The sequence below is a fragment of the Schistocerca serialis genome, chromosome 3, assembly GCF_023864345.2.
Source record: "Schistocerca serialis cubense isolate TAMUIC-IGC-003099 chromosome 3, iqSchSeri2.2, whole genome shotgun sequence".
Lineage (NCBI taxonomy): Eukaryota > Metazoa > Arthropoda > Insecta > Orthoptera > Acrididae > Schistocerca > Schistocerca serialis.
The window spans coordinates 739,579,694-739,605,332 of NC_064640.1; the positions used below are offsets into that span (position 1 = coordinate 739,579,694).

Consider the following 25,639-nt stretch of genomic DNA (forward strand, 5'->3'; position numbering starts at 1 on the left):
CCATGACTGCACAGTTAGATAAATTCCTGCATACTAAATGGCACATTGAATGTCATTCTTCCTACACATTAATTGGGAATGAAACAAGAAGGAAATAAAATGATACTGATACTGTATCCACTACAAACTGTATGATTATTTGAAGAGTACATAGATAATTTGAGATGTGGAGTTTACTAGGATAGGGAAAGAATCCTGATGTGAAGGCATTCCAGCAATTGCTTGCCATGATATAGGGAATCCATAGAATATCAAACTCTTAGATGCCAAGACAGGAATCTGAATCTCACTCATTCAACTTACAGATCTACGGAGGTTACTAGCCAGTACAGTGACAAGATTGTTCAGAAGAGATACCAGTTTGATTATTGTTTTGTTCAGGTGTGGGGAGACATCATATTGAACAGCATAAGGAGAATAAGAAAGATATTTTTCCTCTTTGGCTGTAACATCAATTATACCTCCTCTTACTTACACAACTGTTTTTAACTTAAAATCCATTTCAGTGAAAGCATGATGCCATATATATGAAAAAGGTAGCAAATTCATACAACAGCCTACTATGTGTGATGGTTTACAAATTATAAGTCAACGAAGAAATTTTATCAGTTATTGGTAGTAAAGATTACTCATATTGTCCAAAATAACACAAAAAATTGAACTGTTGTAATAAACCTCAATAAATGAGGAACTGGTACACTCCACACCTGAGCAAACTCAATGATGAAAAGGTTGTGCACTATGTCAAATTGCATCAGAGTCAATCTAAGAAGAAAACTTACACAGCAGGTCAGAAATTAGTGTGTCCAGAAAGAAAGCAAATGACAACTATATACTCAACAAAGTAGTGTGAAGTAGTGCATAAAATTATTAAAACAAAAATAAGGCCTAAAAGGAAGCACAAAATTCCAATCTAACCAATCATCTTAAATGCACACATTACCAGTTGTGGCTCAAATAAAAATCTCACTGAAGATGTAAATAAAGATGCAGTTTTGCTCCAAGCTCTAGATTGTAAGCCAGTTTATAATTTTTGCTGGTCTTGTGTATCTTACAGAACAGTATGTGAAACAGTTGCCAAACTCAGAAAATCAAAAGCCAAAGATTTCTGTGAACTCTCAAGTTATGCAATAAGAAATTTTACTGCCAGTAACTATAATCATCAGTGAAATTTGTCATGAAGGGATCTCTCCTGGTTGCCAAAAATTATTACTGTAACACCTATCCATAACAGGAGTGATAAAGCATCCCCTGATAACTATCATGCCATCTCACTCCTACCAATAATGTCAAAGATAACAGAATATTATGTGCACGAACAGATGAACCAGCATTTTAAGGAAAATAATTTACTTAGCTCTTCACAACTTCGTTTCTCTTGAGTGTAAGGAAACAAGCTGCACAACTCTTCTGGAGTTGAGGAAAGCTCTTCACACTGTCTCCCACAGTATACTTATCATCAACTGCCAGTACTACAGAGCTGGAGGGAGTGCTCTTCCCCTTATTGGGTCATGCCCAAGCCAGAGAGATAACTTAGTAATTATAATCAAATATGATTTACCCTCATTCTTGCCATGTGAGTCAGTACTGTACAAAGATGGTAAAACTCTAATTACACAATTTGATTATATAGAGAAGCCATGACATAACATAAATATAGCAATGGACTGACATGCTACTTGGTTCCAGACGTTTTGCTTGCAAATTAATTATAATAAAACTGAAGGAATTGTTTTCAGTTTTTGTGTCTCCAATGAAGAGTATAAAATAATTTGACTGTTAGGTCTCTACATAGACCAGAAACTCAGCTGGGTGAGTAACACATAAAAATTGTGCTCCAAACTGTCTTGAGTGATTTATCTGTTGTACAAATTCAGACATAATGCAAGCAAAACCCTCTTCGCATATTCATATATTGTATTATTCCCCTCTCACCTCACCCAGGGAATTCATCTATGGGGTAACTGCTTTGGCTCCAAAATTGCTTTCAGGTGGCAATAAGAAGGCTGCTAGATTAATAGTAACAAATTTTAAGAGAAGCATGTAAAACTCATTTCAAAGATCTTAATATTACAACAGTTCCTAGCCTATACATGTATAGTTATCTCCTCAGTGTTAAAGAGAATTTAAATAATTTTAACCTTAAGGTATCCATTCAGAAAGGCAACACAGGGACAGGACAATCAGTTCATTTGCTGTACAACAGGCTAGCTAATACTTGTAGCAGCCACAATTGTCTTGGTCTCAGATACTTCAACAGACTTCTACAACTAACTCATTCTATAGCTTATAGTGCATTTAAAATTACTTTATCAGAGTGGTCTAAGAAATAAAAGAATGTAAGAAATCAATTTCAATTGGCATTACATTCTGATAAATTACTCCCGCACCAAGTTGTCACATTAGAGACAACTAGCAGATACAAATAATCTACATCAATTGGTTTGTTAATGGGTTCCTGCATACATATTTTTGATGTTAGATGTGACACAATATTGTTGAAGTAAATGTCATGAAATTTTATGTTCTACTTCACTTAGCTTTATGCTGAAGTGATTAATGTCATGGTATACCTCCTAATATTGTTTCTGACCTCCTGTTGTCCAGTGTAGTGCAGCAGCTAAACTTGGCATTGACTCAACAAGTCATTGGAAGTCCCTTGCAAAAATAATGAGACCTTCTGTTCCCATAGCCAACTATAATTGTGAATATGTTGCTAGTGCAGTATTTGGTGCTTCCTGATTATATTCTGTAAATGTTTGATTGCATTCATGTTAAGCAGTCTGGGTGGCCAAATCATTCACTCAAATCATCCACAATATATTTCAACTGAACTGAGAGCAATTGTGACCTGGTGACATGGTGCATTGTCACCCACTAAAATTCCATTGCTTTTTGGGAAGATGAAGTTCATGAATAGCTGCAAATGGTCTCCAAGTAACAGAAAATAACAATTTCCTGTCAATGATTGGTTCTGCCCACACCATTGTGGAGCCACCACCAGCTTGCACAGTGCCTCATTGAGTTGTGTCTTTGACTTCATGGGGTCTAGGCCACACTCAAATCCTACCATCAGTTCTTAATAACTGAAACTTGGACTCATGTGACCACGCCACAGTTGTCCAGTCATCTAGAGCCCAAGCGATAAGGTCACAAGCCCAGGAGAGGCACTGTAGCTGATGTCACTCAGCAAAGGCACTCAAATTGGTCATCTGCCGCCATAGCCCATTAATGACAAATTTCATTGCACTGTTCTAACAGGTACATTTGTCATACATCTCACATTTTTTTTTGGTCTTTTCAGGCATTGTTGCTTATCGGTTAAAATTGACAACTCTCTGTTAACTCCACTGCTCTTAATCATTAAGTGAAGGCCATTGGCAGTGGTGTGATCTGCGGTAAGAGGTCGTGCCTGAAATGTGTTATTCTCAGCAAACTCTTCAAATTGTGGATCTCGGAATATAGAATTCCCAAGTGATTTGAAAAATGGAGTGTCCCATGAATTTAGCTCCAACTACCATTCCACATTCAAAGTCTGTTAATTCCTCTCATGTGGCCATATTCATGTCAGACACCTTTTCACATAGCAAACTGGGTATAAATGAGTGCTCTTCCAGTGCACTGTTCTCTTATGCTTTATGTACATTATAGTACTGCCATGTGTATATGTGTATATCGCTATCCAATTACTTTGGTCACCTCAGTTAGTACGTAAATATTTACACCAGTGACATGTAAAATATTTGAAGATGAGTGAATAATATAATAGAAATATTTCTCTTTGTTACAATTTGTCAAATCCTGTCAATAGTTCTGTTGTTGTCATAAATATATTACCATCTGGTTGCTTTATTAATACACAGGGTGAACCAGAACTCCACTGATAAGCTTTAAGAGATTGTCCAGGGATACTTTTCTAATATTTTGGTATGAGGGTGTCATGGTCTCTGGTGATTCATTACAGAGTAATAATGTTATTATAATTTGTTTGGTTTGTTAATGCAGCCACTCTTGTGTCTGTGAAAATACCTTCAGAATAATGAAGAAGTATGTTATATGCAGTGATCAAAGCGTACCCCACACAACACAGATAATGCTACAATCTTAAGATGGAACACATAAGCTATTATCACAGCTTCATTGTGCAGTTCTCACATTGCATTCAGTGAATTCATAAACCTAGTGCATATCATCCAACTCATCATCAGTAAGCATACCTTTAATACTGCTGTGTATTATCATGATTGCATAACTAAAACTGCTGGAAAACAAAATCCTAGGTGGAATTGTGCGGTACTTGAAGCAATCTTGAGGACAATGAGGTAAGAAGGGTATTACTACTGCTACTGCTGTCAGCACTGTTTTCAGTGCAATAAAGACACTAAACTAATTGGAACAAGAAAGAAAACAAAATGCAGTAACTCTGTAATGAACAGCCAGAAACCACTAATCCCCAGTACCTAAATACTCAGAAGGTATCCCTGAAGAGCGTGAGAAGGTTTATCATCAGAGTCCTGAATAACCCAGTCCGTGCCTTTGATTCCACAACTACTGTTATTATTGAGGTTGGTATCTTCCTAAAACACATTGAAGCAGAGTAAAATTTTCTGTAAGTGTTCCAGAATGTTTCAAATGAATGACTCAGTGGAATAGTACATGAATAAACACTTACCCTAACATTCATACAAGCATACCTCAGAAAAATTATGACCAGGTCATTTCATGTCAGTGTATACTTCTAGTATTTCAGATTGTGGAACAGCAGAAACAGCTATCTCAGCAATTGTGCAGAATGTCATCAGCAGCCACAGAACAAGTACCAATGCACTGTTTGTATTGGACTTGTGGCATTATCAGTGTAATTATTAGCCAGTACAGTGACAGGAATGTTGAGGAAAGATACCAGTTTGATTATTGTTTGGCTCAGGTGTGGGGGTGACATCATATTGAATGTGTGCGAGAGGAATGAGAAAGATATTTTTCCTCTCTGGCTATAATATCAATTATACCTCCTCTTACCTACACAACTGTTTTTACCATAACATCTATTTCATCAAAAGCTTGATGCCGTGCACATGAAGATGGTAGCAAATTTACACAATTGGCTACTATTTGTGATGGTTTACAAATTATAAGTCAACAAAGAAATTTTTATGGTTTTTGGTAGGAAAGATTACTCCTTTTGTTCCAAATATCACAAAAAACAGAAAATTGAACTGGTGTAATAAACTTAAAGAAATAAAGAATCGGCACGCCCCACACCTGAGCAAATCTTGACACTGTCTCCCACAGTAGACTTATCATCAAGTGCTGGTACTGTAGAGCTGGTGGGAATGCTGTTCACCTTATTGAGCCATAGAACAGTTAGTAACAATGATAAAATATTGGACTGTGTATCTGCTGTCAAAGGTATGCCAAAGAGCTCACTACTTGGTAATTTCCGCTCATTCTTGCCATATGAGTCTTTATTATGCACAGATGATGAAACTTTAATTACACCATTTTTGTTATATAGAAAGCTGTGGCACAACATAAATACAGCAATGGACACACATGCTAGTTGGTTCCAGACAAATTGCCTGCAAATTAATTATAAGAAAACTAAAGATACGGTTTTCAGTTTTAGTGTCTCCAGAGAAGAGTACAAAATAATCTAACTGTTAGGTCTTTACACTGACCAGAGACTCACCTAGGTGAGTAACACGGAAAAATTGTGCTCCAGACTGTCTTGAGTGATTTATCTGATGAACAAGTTCAGGAATAACATAAGCAAAGCCCTATTGGTATATGCATATTTTTTATTTTTCCACTCTCACCTTACCTGTGGAATTCTTCGATGGGGTAACTGCTTTGGCTCAGAAATTGTTTTCAGGTGGCAACAAGAAGGCTATCAGATTTATAGTAACAATTTTTAAGAGAAGTATGTAAAACTCATTTCAAAGATCTTTATATTATGACAGTTCCTAGCCTCTATATCTATAGGTTTCTCCTCAGTATTAAAGAGAATTTAAATAATTTTAACCTTAAGATGTCCATACAGAAAGAAAACACAGGGACTGGACAGTCAAATGATATTCCCCACAACAGGCTTGCTAATGTTCTTAACAGGCACAAATATCTTGGCCTCAGATATTTCAACAGAGTCCAAAAAGTAGTCCGTTCTTTTGCCTACAGTGCACTTAAAATTATTTTATCTGAGGGGTATAAGAAAAAGCATACTACTCAAAAAAAGAACAGAAGAAATCAAATTTAAGTGACATTAATCTCTGATAAATTACTCCCTCATTAAGTTGTAATACTAGAGAATACTAGCAGATTCAAATAATCTACATCAAATGGTTTGTTAACAGATTCCTGCTTACATAATTTTGATGTTACCTGTAACACTGTATTATTGAAGTAGATATCATAAAATTTTATGTACTCCTTCTCTTAACATTACACTGGGGTGACAAAGGTCACACAATACCTCCTAATATTGTTTCAGACCTACTTTTGCCCAGTGTACTGCAGTAGGTAAATGTCGTGTGGACTCAGCACATCGTAGGAACTCCCCTGCAGAAACACTGAGCCATGTTGCCTCTGTAGTCAATCATGAATGTGAAAGTGTTGCCAGTACAGGATTTTTGTAGTAACTGAATTCCTGATTATATCGTTTAAATGTTTTATTGCATTCATGTTGAGCAGTCGGGGTGGCCAAATCATTTGCTTGAATTGTCCACAATGTTTTTCAACTGAACTGTGAACAATTGTGGCCTTGTGACATGGCACATTATCACCTGCAAAAATTTCATTGTTGTTTGGAAAAATGCGGTTCATTAACGACTACAAATGGTCTCCAAGTCACTGAAAATAACCATTTCATTTCAATGAATTGTTCAGGCCATATTAATATGAGCATTCAGTGAAACAGTTTCTGCAATTAGTTCTTTTGTAGTGTTCCAACATATTTCTCCTGATATTTCAATTATAAATCCTACAGTCATTGTCATGGAGTGTCTTCCATTGTCTTCTGAGTTCACTGTTGTGTTGTTCCTTTAAGTGCCAGTATCGTAATATGAGGAAGTCTTCAAAAATTGCAATAACCATAATTAAAAATAGAACATTCAGTTCATGTGGACGATGGAGGTCAATAAATCTTATGAATTAATTTCTGAGTCAGTCAAATTATGACAAGTTTTTCATTCACAAGAGAAATTACAATGACAGCATATAGGAGATATGAGCAGAATCCAAGTACTGGAATTGTCTAATTTGAAACCCTCATATTGATTGCTTGTACTTCTTGCTAGTTGTTTTTCGCTGCTTCCTTAAGCTGACACTCCCAGAAAGATGTAATGGTGGACAGTTTTTGAGTGTTCATAGTTAAAACAGTGGTTAGCAGAGGTGCAATACTGAGCCATTGCTGATTCATTCAGGTGAAGAAGAAAATATCAGCTGCCTAAGTTCATTTTGCTGTTTTTGTACAGTTTGTGTGGTTTGGCCAATGTATAATATTTATCAAAATGACACAGATCCTTGCTTTTCACTGTAGATTCTCTCTGACCTTCCCAGAGAAGTTTCTGATGTCAGAAAGGTCACCCGTATCGAACTTAACACCTTGATCCTTACTATTTTTAAGAAATGGCTTCTCACACTGGGAAAAAAAAACACTGTATAACTGACAACATCCCTATTTGCTTCTTCTTCCTTGACTCTTGATTACTACTGAGGCATGACTTGCACAGTTTTCTTAATGAGATATGGAGAAACTTCATGCTCATGGTAAACAGTCTTTTAGTCTTCTAGCTCATTTGGAGACTGTCAGCTTCAATCGCAATATGCAACCCGTGAATCTTGGGTCCTAATGACCAATTTTGTATGTAAGGGTTGGTGCTGGATTCTACAGAGAAACAAAATCTAGCTGAACAGTTGTAGACTGGCACACAAGTCCTCTCAAATCCAAATCTATGGGGAATGGTAGACAGTGCAGGCAAATAAACATGGTACGAGAGACCTGTTTCTTAGTGTCATCTGAATGCAAAGCATATGTGGCATTACAAGCCCTTGTAAATATGTGACTAAAGACAATGACACACCAGCTGAGCAAACAATGCTAATTTACCTTTGATGAAGATCTGTAAGCTCCCAGAATGCCTTAGATAAAAAAATACCACAATAATCATTGAAATACTAGTGACTCAAAATAATTTCACAGATATTGCGATACAAGTAAACGGTAAGTGTGGAGGGAAATCCTTATAAGTAAGAATTTTTTGCGAGTTTAAATATGTTATGCACATTTGAATATGATTTTATGGTTAATCATTGCTCTCTTGGATGTAGCCAGCTGACAAGATTAGATCTGAGTAAGGCTTTACAACTTACCTTATTTAGGGGATAAAGGTTGGTCATGGACATTAGCATCAATGGATGTAACACATCCATTCTGAGGATGGAAAGAGGTCAACCAAAGAATCATGTGAGTCCAGATCATCACATTAACCACAAAATTAGCTTACTTGTTCTACACTGTGATAATATGGTAGTGACAGAATACCAGTATTCAATTGGGTATAATCATTGTCAGATTTTTTTTGTCTACTTCATGCTTCTAGGTTTCAACAACACCAAAGTATTGGAGGAATTATGTTGACTAGCAGAGAAGCACCTTGTCCAGTGCCTGCATCTGGAATCAATATGATACCATATAGGAAGCCTTCAATTGAATAGAAGACAAAATGGAAAATAGGAGAGTAATTCATCACTCATTTATCTACAAAACTATAGCTAGTTACTGAGCATTATATGCTTCTTCTATTGGATTAGAGAAATGTTGACACATCATGATTGAAGTCTCTTTTATGATCTTAAATCTAAAATTATCTGTGTTAAGTAATATCAGTAGCCTAGAAATCGCCTTTCACAAATATCTGTTGACTCAATGAACAGGTAATATTTAGAAATTTTGCTAATAACACACAGGAAAGAATTTGTATTTAAATAGATTGTCAATGAAATTCATCAACAGACACCACCAGCAGTTGCCTTTGAAAAATTTAATGTGCGCAGCTCAAGTATCTCCTCTAAAGCAGAAATAAACATTTGTCTGCCTCCATAGCTAATTTTGCAGTACATTTGATATGTGTTGAACTGGTGGCTACTACCTCAGTGGGAGTACTGGAACAGTGTGGACCCAGCTTTGTAATGGCTGCTGGGGTTCTGCTTGAGTTAGAAGTAGTAGCTCCAAGGTCTGGGAAGGTTTCAAAGGCTAGGAGAATGGTATGCTGATCCCATGCCCTCTATATGGTAACTCAGTGACACCTTAGGTAGGGGATGACTTGGCAATTAGTTGGTACTCAATGACCTGACACAGCCAGTAGATGTAGCTTTAGCTTTCGAGAGAAATATTTCCAAGGCATATTAAGAACATGTAGAAATTATCAGAAATAGCTGCTCCTAATCATTCTGGAGTTTCTCATCATCAAAGTCTCGTATGTAGGTTAGCAATAATATGTGCAGAGAATGTGTGCATTCCTTATGCTCCATGCAAGTCTTCACTAAGTTTCAGTTGCATGACAGCTCCTCAAATGGTGTAACTATCACCCAGTAAGATGTTGTTGTAGTGACATGGATGCTATTGCTGTATAATGATCCAAACTGCTTGCCAAAATGTGGTAAGTTGAAATTACACTGTGAATAAAATTACTTTTCACCTCTTTTCAGAAAAAAAAGATTTTTAAGGCTGGATTTGTGCCACTGGGAACTAAATAAGGATTGAAACTTCAAACATGCTTTATTAAAACGAGGAAGTCAGTATAATATATACAGGGACTTGGATTTTGACGTGATTTTAGTGGGCTGACACAGTAGAACGCCTGAGATTGTAGGATTTTATGAGCTCTAGTGAGCTATGTTGCTAGTATGATATGACACATGTGTTGTATCAGCTGCCAATAGAGTAGAACTGGTGGTCTGTGGGTGATAATGTGTGGCAGTTGGTGCAATGAACAGTTGCATTTGGGTAAATGGTTGACACTCAGTGAACGATTGACAGATGTGAGCCATTGAACATTAGTTCTCTTATGGGTGTATAGCTGTTTATAAGTTGGTCTAGGCTACTTAGTCAGGCTTACTGATAATTCAAGAAGGTTATTTTTAAATGTTCTGAACTTCAAAGGATAGTCAGAGTGTCTTCTCCAAAGGAGAAGTATGACAAGGAAAAATCAAAAGTAGCATAGGATGCAGTGTACTGCAACTATGCAGGAGCAGAGTAGAAGAAGCTGTCCTGAAGTAACTGGAACAGAGCAGAGTGAGGGCTCATCAGAATTACTAATGGACAGCAAAGTCAAAATATGAATCAGAACAGGAATCAGACTGAGAAAGCAGACACAGGGTATGAAGATCTATTACAGTTTCATGATAATAACAGTTAAATATCTGATTATTTCCCATGACAAGTTGAATAAAAGTTGAGCTTGTGCATAACCTATTTATTAAAAATTATTGGCTAGCACCATGCTATTCAAACTTGATATTGTCACGGCTGCAAACAGCATAAGTCTTTCTCCTTGTGCTCAGACTCTCTTCAAGTACACACTGCCTGATGTCATGTACACAAGCTATAGAAGTTGCATTCACTATATAATAACAGTGTAACACACATCTGTGACCACATTTTTAACTACTTAATACATCTAAGTGGAGACTGTGAGTCATGTCATCGCAATAACACCCAAAACTTTGAAACAAATAATACGAACAACAAAATTTTTAAAAAGGCAGCCTCTTTCTAGTGTGCAAATAATGATGGAAAAAAAACAAAGTAAATTTTTTTAGAGCTATTCACAGGCACAGGAAACAAAATGTTGTGTACAGTAACAATAATAATAATAATAATAATAAAATAATAATAATAATAATGAAATGGTGAAGGTGTTCAGCTACTAAACTATCATAACAAAAACATTAGTTAAAAGCTAAAACCTGTTTTAAAATATTTACCCTTTTACTATGAAAGGCGTACATCAGCTGGTTAGTATTAGCTGCCTATGAGTAGCTTCATTGTGTGGCCTTCCCTGGATATGAATTCCAACAAACAAACGTTTAATGATCATAATAAATGAAAATGTACCTAAAATCAATTTTAAACAAAAATATAGATCAGTTCTAGAGAATAGTAAAAGTATTTACCCTGTTCCTTTGCATTTGTGTATTTGTAACTGTGAGTATTAACTCATTATGTGCCACTTTTCAGCATTCATAATAATTATACAATGGATAGGAATTCCACCTCAAATAAATACATTTGGCACAAAAAGGTTCACCTTGATAAAGAAAAAGCCTTAAGAAGAGTATGAATTCCAATCATAAAGCACTCATCATGGAAATAACATGTGGAAAAGATAGGCTGATACTGTAAAGATGACACATTGAGATGAAGACAGGTACTACAAAAAGACACTTACACATTTGCTTTTGACCAAAGCCTTCATCAGAAACGGAAAATCACACACACACATACACATTCATTCACACAAGCAAGCAAAATTCATGCACGTATGACCGCCATCTAGAGTATGTCGGTTTCAGCTGCTCAAGGTGGCTGTCATATGTGAATGAGGTGTACTCACTTGGGTGAATGAATGTGTGTGCATGTTTCATTTCCTGATGGAGGCTTTCAGTGAAAGCTAACATGCCTTAAGTATTCACTTGAGTTACATTCTATCCCTAACTTTGTTTTTAGCATCAGTGTCTCCCTTGGTTAATATACTTTTCATTGACTTGGTACTAGTAATATTTTCTGCTTCTTGATTCTTTACATTTTCGTTTATTTCGTCCAACTGGCCATTCATTTTCTCTAAAACTTGCAATATTAAATTCTGGTGATCCATTTTGATTTCAGAGCTATTCACTAATCTTCTCTGAAGATTTACAGTCATTGATGACTTAATTAACGCAATATCCATTTGATTTATTCATTTTGACACTCTTGCTAAACCAAGTTCAAGTTTCAAAAACATACCTCTATACCAGACAGCTCAATTTTTATTGTTTATACTTATCTTGTGGAGTACTGCTGCTTGAAACTAGTGCACCAATTTTGCTGCTGCTGTGTAGTCGATGCTGCCTCTTGTTGTGTTTTCCAGTTGCCTTCCAAGGGCTGTTGCTGCTCAGTGGCACCTCATGGTTGTTATACTGGTGGTTCACCATTGCCAACACAGCTGCAGCACCCAATATCCTTGTAGATCTTCAATGTCCTTTAGCATTCAAACATAATCTTGAATTACTCTTCTGCTGTAACTTCATTCAGTGCCTTAAGTTATAACTTTCATTTTGCCTGTGTTTTTGTCACACAGAAGTTCTTGTACAGTTGTTATGATAATAATAGTTAAATATTTGAATAGCTTTTTATAGTCTAAATAAGAATTTAAATAGCACAGAACAGATTATTAAAACAAATTAACTAGTACAGCTCATATACCAGATTACTTTAATGAATTCTTTATAAATGTAGCAAAGTCTGATGTAGATGGAACAGATTATCACAACAAAGTAAATCCCTTTGGCTCAGGTGAAAACTCAGAAAAATTTACAAAATTCTTAAAAGTTTCTGTGGAGGATGTAGAAAATACTATTCTAACATTAAAAAGCAAAAAATCTGCAGGTTGGGATGGAATACCCATCAAAGTTATTAAAGTGGTGCACAACAGAATTGGAAACCCGCCAGCTCAAATAATAAGTCAATATTTTGAAGAGTGCTGTTTCCCGGAGGTAATAAAATATGCTGAAGTCAAACCACTCTTCAAGAAGGGATCAAAAGAGATCGTGGGAAATTATCATCCTATGTCGATTCTCGCAGTTGTATCTAAAATATTTGAAAAACTTGCTGTTGAACAAATCCAAAACTTCATAGCAAAATATTCTGTTACTCTAAACAACCAATTTGGTTTTCAGTGGGGGAAAACACCACAGATGCAGTAAACAGTTTCATTGAGAAAATAAGTACATCATTAGACAAGAGAAATAACGTGGCAGCAATTTTCTGCGACCTCACAGACGCAATTGATTCTGCAAACCATGCATTGCTTGTTACAAACTTGAAAAATATGGCATTAGCCCGACTTATCAAACTGAAAACAAGGAGATAGCATCTCTTCAAATGGCTCATTTGATTATTCTGACTGGAAAAATATAGCTCAGGGTGTTCCACAATGTTCGATATAAGGTCCAGTCACATTTGTCTTCTATGTTAATGACTTACCATTAAGTATAAGCACCCTATCAATTCTGTTTAGACGGCCGGTGTGGCCATGCGGTTCTAGGCGCTTCAGTCTGGAACCACGTGACCGCTACGGTCGCAGGTTCGAATTCTGCCTCGGGCATGGGTGTGTGAGATGTCCCTAGGTTAGTTAGGTTTGAGTAGTTCTAAGTTCTAGGGGACTGATGACCACAGATGTTAAGTCCCATAGTGCTCAGAGCCATTTTTGAACGAATTCTGTTTGCAGATTATACTTCTGTCTTAGTTGAAGATCATGATTTGGAAAAAATTCCCTAATCTGTGATCAGAACCCTCAGTACCTTAAAAACCTGGTTTCAGGTAAACAGGTTGAATCTAAACATATCTAAGACTCACATGATGCAGATCAAAATCAAACAGTCAAAATGTGAGCAGATTAAGATTGTACACAGGAATCAACGTACAGAGGAAGCTGATTCGGTCAAATTCTTAGCTCTAAATTCAGATAAAAATTTGAACTGGCAGGCACACATTGAATACCTAGCAAACAAAATGAGCAACTTTGCTTCTGCAGTGCAACCAAACCTGTATGTGGTTTTTACGCATTTTTGCACATCCAGTTACTTAAATACGAAGCAGGTACTAACATCCTTCTACAGACACATGGTGCACAAATATCTAGAAAGATGCACATATTCCCTTCTGGAGGGAGTGGTGGTGTCAGGAATGGCATATGTGCACAAATTACAACCAACATTGCCTCAACCCATACCACAGAGCTGACCGCTTAGAATAAGTAGGAAAAGGCAAAAACAAGAAGAAAAAGAAGACGAAGAAAAACATAATTAGGAAATCATTATTCCTACAGCTGCCTCATGATCATTCATACCAATTTCTTGTGGAAATTCTCAATGATGTAAATAGTGCAGTCGATTGTGGGATGATTACAATCTCTTAGCTTGATGAACAATATGAGTGGGTGACATTTTTACTAGTAATCTCAGGTTTTCTCTCAGGCTTCAGTTATGTCTTGTGGTGAATTTACTTTTTGGTAGATGGACCCAATAATAAGTTGCAATGCCTCTGCTGTAACGATCCAAGATGGTGAAACTAGCCCACTTCTGCTAGCAGCCATTAAAACGAAATAGACAATCATTGTATAGTTGTAAAGCTGCCATCTAGGGCATATTCAGATGTACCTGAATTATCTGAATAGAGTTGACTGGCACTCTGCACGAAAGTATCTGAATGATCTGACTAATTTAAATTGGTGCCATGTTCAAATCTATCTGAATGACCTGAATTGTGTAAAGCCAGTCAGTAGTAGCTCAGAGTTTCCATATTGCTCATGCTCAAAAATATCCAATCATTTTGACATGTGTGATCGAAACAATCACTCAGAACTACTATCTTGTTCTTTTAATGTCATGCCCAAAAGTATCTCAATGCGCTTACAAACAAAAGAGCCAATCAGTAACGAATGCATATGATTGTCAAAAGCTAAGTGTGGCAGGTGAAGGTGTAGAGAGCAGCAGGATGTTTCACCAGTGCACACACACACACACACACACACACACACCTGCATAGCATCTGCAAGTCATTGTGCGTATGCAGCCAAAACATGCACTCTCTCACAAAGTAATCCAGGCCTTATGTGTTTTATCAAGAGTCAGACTTTTATGAAAGCTTTGTTTCCTTTTTTCATATGATTTTTGCAATTAGGTGAATCGGTATTCAGTTACTTGTAATTCTGATTTTGGAGAAATTTTCTACTGTAGGTCATGACATGTAATATCCCAGCAGATATGAGAAGCAACAAACCAAAACGTATAAAGTCCGTTGATTCAAATTTTTCAGGAAAAGCGAAAAACTGATATATACTAAACTATTCAATGGAACATAATGCTGATTTCACAGTTAATTCCGTTTTGGGATATCGAATTCGATTCCACATTAATTTTAAAAGCTTGTTTATATTTAATCCATACAAAAGATACAATTGCAGGCTTTCGTTTCTACTGTAATGACTTTCGGTGGCTTTCAGTTTTGATAATAGTTCTACCATATGCTTTCTTTTAGTTTCATACTTTGTAATCTTACGATCAACCCCCCCTGCTTTCTATCTGTTAGTCATCTCCCAGATGCAATTCCTTTTGCAATGTTATTTAATCTTGTTTGTCCAGTACCGAGGCGTTTCCAAAAAAATAAAATTGCAGCACGTACAATAGTTTTCTCACTCCCTGATTTCACCTGCCGTTTACAAAAATCCTTGTTAGCGTGTGATAGTTAGGCTACTTACTTAACTTTCTGAAATAATAATGTTCTTTGTTTAGATTAGCTTGTAGGAACATTAACTGCAAGTATTCCAAAGTCTGTTCGATCATTTCCTGTTTATTATCTGCAGAGATACTCTGCATTAAGAAGAAAAATTAAAATGAAAAATAGGGTAAATCTTTGATATTTCACTGTAACAGCTGCTGGTTTTACTTTGGCATTCTCTCCATGAATACGCCAATGCTTAGGAATGCTTATGTCCAGAAGATACTAACTTCTGGAGGTTCATGTTTTTATTTGGCGTAGCCAACACATTTATTTTGGTTCTACATAGAATGTTTACTGGGATAGAACAACAATTGCAACGACCCTCTCTATGTTGGCAGGGAGTATCGAAATTCATTAAATGAGGATCATTATCACGATTTCTAGGACAAAAAGAATAAGAAAATACTATTTATCATGGCATTATTTACTGATGGATGTTATCGAAACAAATTCCATTTTTCTAGTAAAAAGGAATAAACAGAAGATTTACCTGATTTCAGTTTCCGCTTCTATTGTCATTTCTTCTTCATTCTTTTTCTTGTTCCACGATCTTTATACTCCTCCCCTAGAGTCGCACTTTCCTCTTCTAAATCCGCAGGATGCAGTACACACGAAACACAAAAGAATACTGCTGCTGTGCAGTATTAACAATAATGATTTTGCTAAAACAGTGTCAAACAATACCAGAAGGCAACAATGCTGACTAAAACTTTGAACAGTCAGGCACAAGTCACAAGCATTGACAAAAGTGAAACTCAACAGTAGTGTCAAAGTAAATGAAACAAAAGCAAACTGAAATGTAAATGGTGGACATTATACATCCTGTTTCATTCAATCATGTGGACAATATATGATTTCTTTTCACTGCTCATTTTCAAGATACTTTTTTAGTGTTACAATATACAGATAGACGCAATCTCATTGGTGGGTCATGGGCCGGCCGGTGTGGCCGAGCCGTTCTAGGCGCTTCAGTCTGAAACCGCGCGATCGCTACGGTTCGAATCCTGCCTCGGGCTTGGATCTGAGTGATGTCCTTAGGTTAGTTAAGTTTAAGTAGTTCTAGGGGACTGATGACCTCAGATGTTAAGTTCCATAGTGCTCAGAGCCATTTGAACCATTTTGGTGGGTCATGTACATCTACATCTACGTGATTACTCTGCTATTCACAATAAAGGGCTTGGCATAGGGTTCAGTGAACCACCTTCAAGCTGTCTCTCTAACGTTACACTCTCGAACGACGCGCAGGAAAACCGAGCACTTAAATTTTTCTTTGCGAGCCCTGATTTCTTTTATTGCACCGTGATGATAATTTATCCCTACGTAGGTGGGTGCCAACAGAGTGTTTTCGCTATATGAGGAGAGAACTAGTGATTGAAATTTCATTAGAAGTTGCCGTCGCAACGAAAAACGCCTTTGTTTTAATGATTGCCACTCTAATTCAGGAATAATGTCTGTGGTATTATCTCCCTTATTTCGCGATAATGCGAAACGAGCTCCCCTTCTTTGAACTTTTTCCTTCGATGTTATCCGTCAGTCGCATCTGATGCCGATCTCACACCACACAGCAATACTCTAGAATAGGGAGGACAAGCATGGTATAAGGAGTCTCTTGAGTAGACCTGTTGCATCTTCTAAGTGGTCTGTCAATAAATCGCAGACTTTGGTTTGTTCTACCCACAACATTATCTATATCATCGTTCCAATTTAGGTTATTTGTAATTGTAATCCTTGAGTATTTAATTGAATTTATAGCCTTCAGAGTTGTGTGACTTGTCTCGTAATCGAAATTAAACTGATTACTGTTAGTTCTCATGTGAATAATTTCACACTTTTCTTTATTCAGGGTCAATTGCCACTTTTCACACCATACAGATATCTTATTTAAATCATTTTGCAATTCGGTTTCGTCATCTGATGACTTCAAAAGACGATAAATGACAGCATCATCTGCAAATAATCTAAGACGGCTACTCAGTTAGTCCCCTATGTCGTTAATATAGACCAGGAACAATAGAGGGCCTGTAACACTTCCTTCGGGAACGCCGGATATTACTTGGGCGTTTTACTCAATGACTTTCTGTCTGTTACTACGAACTGTGACCTTTCTGACAGGAAATCATGAATCCAGTCGCACAACTGAGGCGATATTCCATAGACACGCAGTTTGGTTAGAAGACGCTGGTGAGTAACGGTGTCGAAAGCCTTCTGGAAATCTGATAATGTGGAATCAATTTGACATCCCCTGTCGATAGCACTCATTACTTCATGAGTATAAAAAGCTAGCTGTCTTTCACAAGAACGATATTTTTTGAATCCGTGTTAACTATGTGACAATAAAGTGTTTTCTTCGACATAGGCATACTTCATGTTGTTCGAACACAGTATATGTTCCAAATCCCTGCTGCAAATCGACGTTAGTATTACGGGCTTGTAATTCAGCGGGTAACTCCTGCTTCCCTTTTTCGGTATTGGTATGACTTGAGCAATTTTCCAGTCTTTAGGTACGGATCTTTCTGTGAGTGAGAGGGTTGTATATAAACCCTAAATATGGAGCTATTGTATCAGCATACTCTCTAAGGAACCTGACTGGTATACAATCTGGATCGGACGCTTTGACTTTATTAAGTGATTAAAGCTGCTTTGCTACACCGAGGATATCTACTTCTATATTTCTCATATTGGCAGTTATTCTTGATTGGAATTCATGAATATTTACTTCGTCTTCTTTGGTGAAGGAATTTCAGAAAACTGAATTTAATAACTCTGCTTTGGTGGCACAGTCATCAGGGACTTCACCGTTGTTATCGCGCAGTGAAGGTATTGATTGCGTGTTGCCACTGGTGTGCCAGAGTCTCTTTGGGTTTTCTGCCAGATTCCGAGACGGAATTTCGTTGTGGAAATTATTAAAAGCATCGCGCATTGAAGTACACGCTACATTTCGAACTTCTGCAAAACTTTGCCAATTTTTGGAATTTTGCGTTCTATTAAATTTGGCATGCTTTTTCCGTTGCTTCTGCAGCAGCCATTTGACCCGTTTTGTGCACCATGAGGGATCAGTAGCATCACTTATTAATTTATGTGGTATATATCTCTCAACTGTCATCGACATTATCTCTCTGAAATCATTCCACATGTGCTCTACGCTTACATAATCAGATCGGAAGGAGTGAAGACTGTTTCTTAAAAAGGCGTTAAGATCATTTTTATCAGCTTTTTTCAAAATAGATATACCTTGCGTTTGTATTTGATGGCTGTAAATGTTACGATATTCAGCCTAGCAGCAACTGCGTTGTGGTCGCTAATCCCTGTATTCGTCACGATACTCCCTATTTGTCCAGGATTATTTGTAGCTAATAGGTCAAGTATGCTTTCGCAACCATTTACGCTTGGAGTGGGCTCATGAACTAATTGTTCAAAATAATTTTCTGAGAAAGCATTCAGTACAATTCCGGATGACGTTTTATGGCTGCCGCCAGCCTTAAAAGTATAATTTTTCCAGCATATCGAGGTAGATTGAAGTCATCATCAACTATAAATACGACGGGGAGTTGGAAAAAAAGTTTCCTCTGTCGACTGTGGTCAGAGTTGTGTGTGAAAGGGAAAAAAAGCGAGTGAGACATTAAAGATAAGACATATCTTTATTTTTCTACATAATTTCCAATACATTGAAACATTTGTCATACCGCTTTATAAGCTTCAAAAATCCTTCCAGGAAAAAATCAGGGCGTTGCATACGGAAGAAACGTTGAACGGCTTGTTTGACGTCAGCATTGCTGCCAAAGCGCATTCCGCCGAGAGTCTTCTTCGAAGCAGGAAACAGATGGAAGTCACTTGGTGCGCGATCGGGACGGGAAGCCTAACACACACATCACTGTGGTTAGAACCACTCGGAAGTTACGTCAAAATGACGTATACGCAAACGCGTTGCACACTTGTCGACTGATTGAGATCCGTGGTCGAATCGAGTTAGGTGAAATTTTTCGAACCACACTGGAATGTTTCTTAACACGTCGGTACGTGTCTGCTGAATGATGTTGAAACGAGTGTGATCCGCTGATATATGACCGTAATGTGAAAGAGATGTGGCTGTTATCGCATGTACACTGTAGCGGAGAACTGGAAATATATTTATAAATTACGTACAAGTAAATAAATCGTACGCATTGTCACCTTATCGGAATTTACCTGTTTCTTGACCACGCTGTGATTGATCTGCCTATTCCGTCGAGGACCAAATAGGTGGCATAAAAGCTGTGCGTCACGTTTACACCTTAACAATAAATGCAGTATTTCCGTAACACATTCCATAAACCATCGTGTATAACCGTAGAGAGAAGCTAAACATTGCCATTGCTTACTAGAAACAGCATTTGTTGTCGATTACGCAGTTCAGCTGTTACTTGCGTTAAAAAATAGATATGTTTACTACATTATGCCTCACGGGAAGTGAATGCCTTTTGCACTCATCTTAGTTAATTATTAAACAACTTTTCAGAAAAAGCAGCCTTTGTTATACATTTAAGTGGTGGTTGCTTGGCTACATACCTTACAGGACAGCTTCTAATCTTGTTTATTAGTAATGGTTTCTATGGTCATAGAAATGAATCTTGATGATGGAAAAACGGCTTTAAAGGATCATGCAAGAAACCTCCAATGGCAACACAAAATTATTTAAAAAAGTTCTTCCTGTGTTCATTCTACCACAGTCAAATTAGTAAGAATACTTGTGTGTTGTGCTTGAATAATGAAATGCGGTGTCCTCACACAAAAACTGCATATCGATTTAAGAAGAATGGGTAAATGACGTGACTTCACAAGCTAAAAGGCAGTTTGCTACGGAGTTCACAGCTTTCTCAGCAGGAAGAAAGAAGAGTAAATGACAAGCTGTGTTACAAAGTGTATTATCTTAAACCTTTCACATTATTTCCACTTTCCTGGCAATTTAACTTTTACAGCACGGTGCCCGTACGCCATACGGGCGCGGCCACCCTGACGTTGGCGACAGCGCCCGTATACCGTAGCCCTTATTTGGCTCTGTAAGCGCGTTTAGCGCGTCTCCGAAGCAGTTTCGTCAACTAATGTGAAGGTATTTCATTCTTCTTCCGCAAGAGGCAAGCACTTATCGGCCATCTCATCCTGGGAGCGGCTGTGAGCACTGCAAAGACGAAGTTACGTGCAGTTCATTCACAGGTGTTTACGATCGTGAAAATATCGCAGAGTGATTTGACGGAGGCAGAGATCTTAGATATTCTTTATGGGTATGCAGGATGTGAAATTGACGATTCTGACAACGAGGATTCGTACTCTCCAGACGAAAGTACTAGTGATGATTCAGGTAAGTATATGTGTCAGTTGTTCATAAAGTGAAGAGTTCATTGCCGCATTTTGTATTGTGACTAGTGTTCATTACTTCACTTGCATTTAGTACCTTTTAGTACCAATATTAGCATTATTTTCTTTCTATGCAGACAATGGTACAGACCATCAGTCACCATCTGCGGTACCTGGTCGTGTGTGGCTCACTGAGCACAAAGAGCAAGATTGATCGGAACTAGACGTTCAGCCAGCACTGCGGGATCTCCAGGAAGTAGTCGGCGTAGCATCGCATTTTTAAGATGCCGCTGAGGAGCTTCGATATTTTAGTTATTTCTTTGATGACGACCTTATTCGGCTCATCAAAAGTGAAACGAATCTGTACGCTGGAAACGTTATTACGACAATGAAACGCAAAGGTAGCCTGAAAATAAACTCTGTTTGGCATAAGTGGTCTGCAGTAAAATTGCAAGAGATTTACTGGTCTCTCAGTATTATTTTGCATATGTGCTTCGCCAAATTGCCGAAAATCAGTGATTATTGGTCAACAGACCCGTTTCCGCATACAGGATTTGCGAGTAAATTGTTGAGACGCGATCGATTTTGCGCTACATTGTCGATGTTACACTTGAATGACAATGCTACGTTCACTAGCAGAGGCGAAGAAAAGCACGACCCACTTCACAAAGTGAGGCCTTTGTTTGATTTCTTTGTGAATAAAAGCAAATTTAGTTTTCGTCCAGGCATGAATCTGACAATAGATGAGGCAAGTGTCCCTTTCGTGGTAGAAAAATCTTCAGAGCATACATGAAAAACAAACCCAACAAATATGGAATAAAATTGTATGCTCTCTGCGATTCATCAACCGGTTATATGCTAAACTGTGATGCATGTACAGGTTCTGCAGGCAGTGTTGACAATAGTATTCAAAAATGGTTCAAATGGCTCTGAGCACTATGAGACTTAACATCTATGGTCATCAGTCCCCTAGAACTTATAACTACTTAAACCTAACTAACCTATGGAAAGCACACAACACCCAGTCATCACGAGGCAGTGAAAATCCCTGACCCCGCCGGGAATCGAACCCGGGAACCTGGGCATGAGAGACAATAGTATCCAGGGACTTGTAAAAGGGTTGCGTTCACAGTACTTTGGCAAAGGACATTGCATTTATATGGATAGGTACTACACCTGTCCATCTCTTTTGGACATGTTGTGGGAAAATAAAGCTCTTGGAGTGGGAACTGTAATGAAAAACAGGAAAGGTTTGCGACGAATATTCAGAACACTAAAACTAAAAAAAAAATTTGTTTTTCAAACGAAATTCCATCTCTTGTCAGTGAAGTGGAAGTCAGAAAGAGATGTTGTTTATCTTTCCACAAAGCATAAGTCTACCAGCACTAGTATTCAAGTGAGGGCCAAAGGTGGAATAGCAGAAATTGTAAAGTAAGACGTTATTATTGATTACAATAAGAATAAAGCTGGGTTGACAGAGCAGATCAGTTCTCCAGCTATTATCCGTTTGCCCGATAACTTTAAAGTGGTGGTAAAAGCTGTTTTTCCACTTGTTTATCATGTCAACTGTCAACAGTTTTATTTTATGTAAAGAGAACACTAGGAAGAATGTATCCCTAGTAGACGTTATTCATAGAGTGGGGAAGAAATTAGCTGAGAAGGGCGGAAATATTTTTCACCAACCAGCCGCTTCATCCTCACAAATTGAGAGGACATTTGCAAGGCACTTTCCGGAGAAGGTCCCACCCACTGCAAACAAGGTGAATACTACTAGGAATTGCAAATTATGTTCAGACAGGGGTAAGAAAGAGACGGGTAAGCGCATCAGGAAGGAAAACAGATGGTGGTGCAAGGCCTGTGGCATTGGCCTTTGCTCCCACAGTGTTTCCAGGATTTTCACACAAAGGCTAACTACATCTGAACTATTAAAATACTCTAGTTTACAGGTACCTGCAGTTAGACAGCACGGTGATATTTTGTTTTAAATTTAGATACAGTAATAATGGCATTACTCAAGAGAGAGATCACGTAAAACTTTTTTATGCACGACATTTTTATGTTTTCTTTTTTTAATTGTAACACCCATTTGTATTTTATATTGTAAAATACACTCACATTCATGTAAAGCTCTTACTTTTTCCTTTTAAATGATGCAATAACAATATTCCTATCATTTTTCTGTTATTTGTAATTTAATTTCAAACATCCATTAAATATGCCAGTTCACAGCCAAGTGCCGGGTTTAAAGAGGGCAGTGTTGAAAGTGTTAAATATGCACACTTCACAGCTGAATGAAATATTTCATTTTGTATATGAATCCAGTTCATGTAGACTTTCTTCTCATATGGCTGTGACTGTTCAGTTTTTGAAAATTTTACTAACAATTAACAAACGACAGAACACTATGAAGCTTTTCATAAAGCATTCTTACTGTGAGAGCATATAAAAATTTGTTCTGCAGCCTTCCAGTATCATGGTACCTCTACGATTTGCACCACATAATGCAAAGTCACTGTAGATTTGATTCAGATGTTCAAATGGTGTGAAGTGTAAGGTATTTATTGTGCTACTCAGTTTTGATTAAGAGACGGTCTCCAGAAAACACTTGTTTTACTACTGCTTTGCATCTGGTATCCTCTAAATAATGATAAAATAGGATACACTACCGTCTAGCAAGATGACCAGATTTAAAAAGACTGCAGTAACAGCTATGTTACATTAACTGTGGTTAGGAAGACAGGCTACTGTTTACCTTTCAGATAACAGTGAAAGGAAATAGTTTCTGCTGTCATCTGCTAAGTAAGTAGCAGTGTGACTTACTATTGAGATAAAGCCGTGCTTTATTTAAACTTGTTGTTGATGCTGTGATACATACAGGTTCTGCATTTTGAAAATTCCAGTAACACTTCAAATTAAATAAATGAGACGTTAGTAACAAATGCATGTAGTGTTGCAAACTTCTTAAATAGGTACAGTACTTTGTTTCTGTTACTGACAGGTTGAGGTTATCAGGTTTAGATAATAGTGCAATTGACCATCTGAGACCTCTCCCGGCAAATAACTTCAGTAAAATGGAAATGACACCCACTTGTCCGTAAAAAGTAGCATCCATTACAAAATGCTTAAAGTATTCTAGTGAAGTTATTAAAAGAGTGTTCATGTGAGTTGAGATGTGCCTCAAGTTACTTGTGTAATCAATCTCTTATCAGTGAAACATTTTCAGACTGGCTAAAATATATTTAAGTTAAGCCTCTTTACAAGATGGGGATTAAAGAGATACTGTCAAATTTTGGTCATTTTTACTTTTGCTGGCTTCTCCAAAAATGTTTGAAAAGGTTGTGTCTAAGAATCTTCTTAAGCACCCAACTGCAAACAACATATCCAAGTCACAGTTTGGGTTCCTTATGCTTACTGATATAGGGAAGAGTATTTACACATACTGTGGGACTAATTCATAAGATAACAAATTAGATGCTACTGGCATTTTCTGTGATCTGTCAAACGCCTTTGACTATGAATCACAGCTTTCTCTCAAGAGAATTATAATATTGTGATGTCACTGGCAGTTCTGCAAAATGGTTCGAGACTGACCTAACTAGCAGGAAACAAAGACTGTCATTGCAAATACATGCAGACTAAGCACATTGTCTTCATCTGAATGGAAAGAAATTACATGTGATGCTCCTCAAGGTACCATCTTGAATCTGTTGTTTATTCCTGTCTACAGTAAAGACCTCTTGTCTGTTAAACTGCCAGATGCTAAGTTTGTTTTTTTGGCATATGACACAAACAATGCAATAAATAGCAAGTCAAGTACAGGTTTAGAAATGGCTACTAATCAAATTTTCGCTGTCATTAAACTTTTAAAAGGCCCACTATGTGCAGATAAGAACCTGTAAAATATTTGTTCCCAACATGTGTATAATGTATGAAGACATGCAAGTAGAAGCGGTTGACAGTGTTAAATGTATGGTGTTACAACTCAATAATAAATTCAGTTTGGAAGGGGTGTGCCACAAAATTGCTGAAGCAATTCACAAGTTTGTATTTGCGATGTGAATGATGTCAGATGCAAGAGATATAAATACAAGAAACTTTCATACTTTGTTTGCTTTTATATTTTGAGGTACCTCGTCAGACTGAGCAAAAACATTTAGACTGCAGAAGCATGTAATAATATTAGATCAGATTTACTTTCATTCCAATTGATCCGTAGTGAGGAGGCGCTCCACGAAGTAGAACATTTCAGAAAAACAATAATACATGACAAATATTTACAACTGAAACAAATAAGCTGAGGTACCTTCACAGGTCCCAAGTGGAATTATCGTCATATTTTTTTAATGAACACTATATGAAAGAATCATTTTACAAACACTCATTTACTAAGGTCGCATTAATGCACTGAATTTAAAAAATGTTTTTTTTATTTATAAGGTAATAAACGTATTATAGAACTACTACAATACTTATTTACAATGAACACTTTACTGCACTGAAATGGTGCAGAAGTTAGATTGTACTTATATACAGGGTGGTCGGAAATTCCCGTTACAAACTTCTAGGACATGTAGAAGGTAGTGAGTACAGAACATTTTGAATAGGAACCCATGTCCGGAATCGTATCGTTTCCGTTCTACGACAGTTTCAATTCAGATGTGTACCTCGTCAACGTCTGCTTAGGGCAAGAGAAACGTTTCAAAGCTCCCTGTCCTGGTATGCAAGAGGGTAGACACGATGACGTGTTCTACGTGAAACGATCCCCAG

General features: G+C 37.3%; 2 protein-coding genes across 2 annotated transcripts; both read left to right on the forward strand.

Annotated features, from left to right (window-relative positions):
* The first annotated feature begins 21,260 nt into the window (after positions 1-21,260).
* LOC126471184 (piggyBac transposable element-derived protein 4-like) lies at positions 21,261-21,665 on the forward strand. Its single transcript, XM_050099291.1, has one exon. It carries the CDS (start codon positions 21,261-21,263, stop codon positions 21,663-21,665), a length of 405 nt encoding a protein of 134 aa, XP_049955248.1.
* LOC126471185 (piggyBac transposable element-derived protein 4-like) lies at positions 21,662-22,857 on the forward strand. Its single transcript, XM_050099292.1, has 3 exons — positions 21,662-21,776; positions 21,991-22,303; positions 22,449-22,857. The coding sequence occupies exons 1-3, from the start codon at positions 21,662-21,664 to the stop codon at positions 22,855-22,857; spliced, it is 837 nt and encodes a 278-aa protein (XP_049955249.1).
* Positions 22,858-25,639: the final 2,782 nt, after the last annotated feature.